The following is a 5,964-nucleotide window of genomic DNA, read 5'->3' on the forward strand; positions in this document are numbered from 1 at the left end:
TATTTAAAATAAAAAATACTACTCTTGAATCTTTTTCTCGAAAGATCAGAAAAAAAATTTATTATTAATAACTTATTAATCTGTACCTATCTAAAAGTTTGTTTTACAAAATTGTTAGAAAAATAAATTTTTTGATATAAGGTAAAAAAATTATATAAAAAATATAAAAATAATTGAATCTACAAAAATTATTAATTTTTTTATATTGAAAAATAAAATTTTTGGATATAAGATACAAAAAATTATATAAAAAATCTAAATATAATTGAACGTACAAAAAGTAATAATTTTTTTATATTAAAAAAACAAAGCGCATGTCCCTCACTAAAAGGCCATCTGACCAGGGACATGGAGTATATTTTATACTTTTATATAAAATTATAAAATAATTTATTAATATTTAATATCCATATTTATTATATTTATTAAGTGATTCTTTGATGAGTTTAAAAAATTTTAATTTTAATTTAATATTAAAATAATTTATGATAAAATATTTTATAAAAAAAATATATATATTTTTTGAAAAATACAAAATTTAAATAATAAAAATTTAAAATTTTGAAAAAAAAAACATGCCTTAAATATACGAAAATATATATAGTTAAGTATGTATTTCATTTACTTTAGTTTTATTTTTCCGTGTTTCTGAGACTTGGATAAACTCAACCAACAACTTCACCAAACTTCTGCACAAGTGAAATTCCAGAAATGCCCTTTACCAAATGCCCTTTCCTTCGAGAATGGTCAAACAAAAACAACTCCTCAAAAGCCATTTTATTACATTTCTGACCCCAACAGTTTAACCCTAATTAATTAATCAAGAAAGTCCATAAAAATGTCTTCTTCGTTGGTATCGATCGCAGGAAATCAGCGCCTTCGCGAAGGCAGCCAAAGATACATATATCCATACGCTGCATATTTGTCGGCATCTGCGGAACTGTGCGACAATCGAGAATCAGATCGGCCATGGCTACCGTTTCCAAGCTCTCCGGCTCAGTTATGACCCGTTCCGTCAACGATTTCAATGCCAAGACTGGATCTCTGCACCGCCCGATCTGCTCTGTTGGACTACGCAAAAACGTCGAGGCTTTTGATAGGAGGATGAATTTGAGTGTGCGCGCTGATCAGCCGATTAGGGTTTCTTTGGTGTAAGCTTATTCGATTACTGGCCTTGCTGTTTTTCCCCCTTTTTCACTGATATGTTTGAAATTTTATTGCATGGTGTAATTTGTGCTTAATTTTTGGATTGATTGGTTTGCTTCTTCAAACCCTAGATTTCGAGGATTTACTCTTCATAACTCGTTTTTAATCTCGAAGCTATTGCTCAGTGTTAGGTGCTCAAAAGCTGATGGAAATGGAAGTAGCATCAAGAGGACAACTCTTCACGATCTTTATGAGAAGGAAGGGCAGAGTCCGTGGTATGATAATCTATGCAGGCCAGTTACAGATCTCATTCCATTGATCGAAAGTGGGGTCAGGGGTGTAACCAGCAACCCTGCGGTAAAATTGATCTTTCTCATTTAGTTGATGATTCTTTTTATAATCATTATGCTCCTGTTTTTTTGAGGTGAAGCAGAAATGAAATTTGTATATGGATCAATTTTCTGTAATGATTTTAAACTGTGATTTGCAGATTTTTCAGAAGGCAATATCTACCTCGAGTGCTTACAATGATCAGTTCAGGTAAAGGGATGATAGGGTTTGTTTTCGGGTAACTGAATTTGTGTGTTTTGATTTCTCGAATCTGCGCTGGCTGACCATGTAATCATCATCAATCATTTATCGGAAGATTGGAATATCTTTGTTGTCGTAGTCTTATGTAAATTCAAATGTAACATCTATTCTATGAACTCCTTCCTGTAGTTTCGATTACTTCACTTTAGCCATTCAATGTTAACTCGGAATTATCTTTTACTTACAGGCAGAATTGGGGCATCTAGGGTGTTCTTTTGGAGTTTGGTTTTGCCTTTTGGTTTGAATAATGGTTTAGATTTGATGTTCAAATAGAGGAAATAGTTTATTTTTATAAGGAGTGATGATGGTTACATAGTAAAAATACCAAAATCTAATTTCAAAAGAATAGAGGCCCTAGAATCTATTGGGTTTTGTATGTATTATATGATCAGATCAGATCATTTTAATCACGTTCCTTTCTGTTTTCTGCCAATTCGGAGGATTCCTATTTGGTTCTTTCCTACCCGAAAGTTTCACCTATTCACACCAGCACTTTTTGTTCTAATGTAGTCGCTCTTTACTCTATCTAGATTATTAGGTGTGCTTGTCAATATCAACATTTCATTTCAGCTACTGTCATTTTCTTTCTCATGTTTGCGCCTAATCGTTCAATATTTCTATTGATAGAGCATTGCACTTGTCTTTTAGCTTCCTGAAAACCTTTTTACTCAATTTAAGGGACATTTCAATGTCGGTATAGCGCCGACATTGCTACATTTTCTTCAATGTACTTGAATCCTAAATCGAGGAGAAAATAGATAAACATGTTTCTAATTTTGTAGCTACTGGAGCTACGGTTGATTTTGAGTTTACTTTCAGGTTCTATAAAGTATATCTTGTCCTAAATCTTCAGTAATTGTTAACCTTTCGCCATTTTCTTCAAAACATTTTTTCAAACCCGTATTTAATTGAACTCATTAAGGTAGTTCGACTTATTCACATTTCTGGTAGACTCAGATTTAATAAAATAAAAAAATACTCTTAGGGTGTGTTTAATACATTGTCTTAAATGATAATTGTGTAAACAAAGGCCTTATTAGATTGTTGGCATTGTAAAAAATTTTCAACAGTTTTGTGATGATTTTTCCATAACGAGCTTTAATCTATTACTATGTGTACTGCAGGGAACTTGTGCAATCTGGGAAAGATATCGAAAGTGCTTACTGGGAGCTTGTGGTGAAAGATATCCAGGATGCATGCAAACTTTTCGAGCCAATTTACGATCAAACAGACGGGGCTGATGGATATGTTTCCGTGGAAGTTTCGCCCAAACTCGCAGACGATACTCATAACACAATAAAGGCTGCAAAGTGGCTTCACCAATGGGTTAATCGTCCTAATGTTTACATTAAAATCCCTGCCACAGCTCCATGCATCCCTTCGATCAAGGAAGTAATTGCGAATGGAATAAGCGTTAATGTTACGGTAAGTTCATTTGTCACTCCTTTCATCTTACGGATATGTTCCAAAATGGTTTTATCATTTCCTATTATAGGGTGTGTTTGTTTGGGGGTTTTGGATTCTGAGTTGATATTTGAATGGAAAATTTTTTGAATTGGAATAGTTGTATGATGTGATATAAATATAAGTTGATGTGATGTTTTGAATATTAAATTGATTTTTTTATAATATAATAAATTAAAAATAAGTATTTGATTTGATATTTTTGGGGAAAAAATATCCTGTGAATTGTAGATTTTTGGGAAAATCCCATAAACGAACACACCCTATATATTTTGACTCTGAAATTTCGAGAAAACATTTGTTAATGTTACTTTGGTTATGTGCAGCTCATTTTCTCTCTCGCTCGATACGAAGCAGTGATCGATGCTTACCTGGACGGTCTCGAGGCATCCGGGCTGAGCGATCTCTCTCGCGTAACTAGTGTTGCGTCCTTCTTCGTCAGCCGTGTAGACACCCTCGTCGACAAACTTCTTGAGAAAATTGGAACACCGGAGGCACTTGATCTCCGGGGCAAGGTAATCCGCAATACAGAACTCCTTCGAACACCTAACTAAATCGCCGGCCGCGCCTCTTATATCTTTTAATCTTCTTCCACAGGCTGCAAACGCCCAAGCGGCTCTGGCTTATAAACTCTACCAGAAGAAATTCTCGGGGCCGAGATGGGAGGCTCTGGTGAAGAAAGGAGCGAAGAAGCAGAGGCTTCTGTGGGCGTCGACTAGCGTCAAGAATCCAGCCTATCCGGACACACTATATGTGGCTCCACTCATTGGTCCCGACACTGTGAGTTATCTTCTTATCTCTTTATTTTTCGTCTTGTTTCGAATCTGTGGTCCAAGAAGAAGAACTAAATCATTCTCAAACCATCCCGCACATAACCTTATGCTCTTCAATTATTATCATCCAAATTTATTCACTTTCCTTTTCTGGTTGTCATCCAAACTTATTTCCGATTTCATTTTTAGTAAATAAATACTACATTTTTTAACTTTTTTCTTTACTATAAAAGAAAAAAGTTTCTATTTTTACCCACTTTTTTTAAAACTTGTGCCCGATCAAATGGGCATACTTTTACATGTTGGATGGAGTACTATTTTTACTCTCCCTCTAAAAAAGTTTATGCTTACTTTTCATTTAAATTTGCCAGCAAAACCTTTGTTTACATAGAAGCTTTAGAAGTTACCGAGTTTTTTTTGTAGAATTTTAAAAATAGTGAAAAGTTAGGTATTTGACGTGAGGTTTTATGCTAAAAAAAATATTTGATAAGATATTTTTTGAAATAGTTACCGTCGATGAATAGTGCCAAAAAAAATCCAAATGTGCCTTAAGCTTAGTTTTCATTTAAAAATCTGCCCGCAAAACTTAAGGCTAGATTTAAATAGAAGCTTTGGAGGTTTCGGAGTTCTGTAAAATTTTGAAAATAGGAAGAAAGTATTTGATGTAAATTCATTTGTTGGAAAAAATTATTGTTGATGAATAGTGTTTAAAATATCGAAAGTGTGTAAATCCCTATTCGTAGTTTTTATTTAAATCTACCTGCAAAACTTATGCTTATTTTGTAAAGAACAGTAGATTTTTCCATCAACTTAAATATTACTCATAATAATAACGTAGGTAATAATTATTTTGTCGGTATCCATCCATGTTCTTGTAGGTTTCGACAATGCCGGATCAGGCGCTTCAAGCTTTTATTGACCACGGCGCTGTTGGAAGGACCATAGACTCTAATGTGTCGGAAGCTGAAGGAATTTACAGTGCTCTGGAGAAGCTGGGAATCGATTGGGGGGAGGTGGGCACACAACTTGAGGTGGAAGGAGTCGACTCCTTCAAGAAAAGCTTCGACAGCTTGCTCGACACCCTGCAAGAGAAGGCCAATGCACTCAACCTTGTTAGCCGGTAAATGCCGAATGTTTTTCGACTATTCCTAAGGATGATGAGTTAAAATAAAAGAACTGGGCTTCAAGCCAGTACTTATGATGTAAGAATTCGTGTGGTTGTAGTGAAATACATTCTAAGGTTTTTGGTGTGGTGTGGTGTGGTGTGGCTTTCCTATGTACCATCCGCCATTGCTGTAGAAGCTTGATTTTGGTTTTGATTTATATATATCTTTCAATAAATATATATTATATATTCCCTCCGTTTTACTGTAATTCACACCATTTTCATATTTTCATTTTTATTCGTCTTATTGATATATCAAAATATATTAATAAATATAAATTGCAGAGGTAGAGGTATTAGGGAATACCACACAAATTTTGAAATATAAAAAAGTAAATAAAATAATAAATAAAATTAACATTAAAATCAAAATTGAAGAAAAGTAAATAAAATAATAAATAAAATTAAAATCAAAATTGAAGTCCCCTTTTAGACCATGTTCAATGCAAACATGTACGTTTAACGTTCTCCTGAGTCTTTCTCTCTCCGTCACAACATGCCAAATCAAACTAAAAACTCAACAATAATCAATGCAAATTTGTACTCACATTGTAGAACGAATTTTACGTTCCCTAAATTTCTCTTATGTTTTTTTCATCAATAAATTTATTATTTTATTTTATATAAATTATATTTTTATACTATGATTTTTTAAATTTAATAAAATATATTTTTAGAAAAATAATTAATTTATAATTATAAAATTTAAAATAAAATTACATTTTATATAAATTATTTTATATAATAAAATTATTATTAAATTAATTTATTATATTAAATAAAATTATTAATACTATAATATTATAATTTAATTTGTCTATTATT

At 32.6% G+C, this 5,964-nt stretch overlaps 1 protein-coding gene across 1 annotated transcript; it reads left to right on the forward strand.

Moving 5' to 3' along the window:
- The first annotated feature begins 843 nt into the window (after positions 1 to 843).
- On the forward strand, positions 844 to 5,335 carry LOC127245402 (uncharacterized). Its single transcript, XM_051266254.1, has 7 exons — positions 844 to 1,151; positions 1,332 to 1,503; positions 1,637 to 1,686; positions 2,862 to 3,162; positions 3,528 to 3,716; positions 3,799 to 3,981; positions 4,853 to 5,335. Exons 1-7 carry the CDS (start codon positions 970 to 972, stop codon positions 5,096 to 5,098), a joined length of 1,323 nt encoding a protein of 440 aa, XP_051122211.1. The 5' UTR covers positions 844 to 969; the 3' UTR covers positions 5,099 to 5,335.
- The last annotated feature ends 629 nt before the right edge of the window (positions 5,336 to 5,964 follow it).

This window comes from Andrographis paniculata, unplaced genomic scaffold (genome assembly GCF_009805555.1).
Source record: "Andrographis paniculata isolate CXL003 unplaced genomic scaffold, ASM980555v1 Contig22END, whole genome shotgun sequence".
NCBI classification, from domain to species: domain Eukaryota; kingdom Viridiplantae; phylum Streptophyta; class Magnoliopsida; order Lamiales; family Acanthaceae; genus Andrographis; species Andrographis paniculata.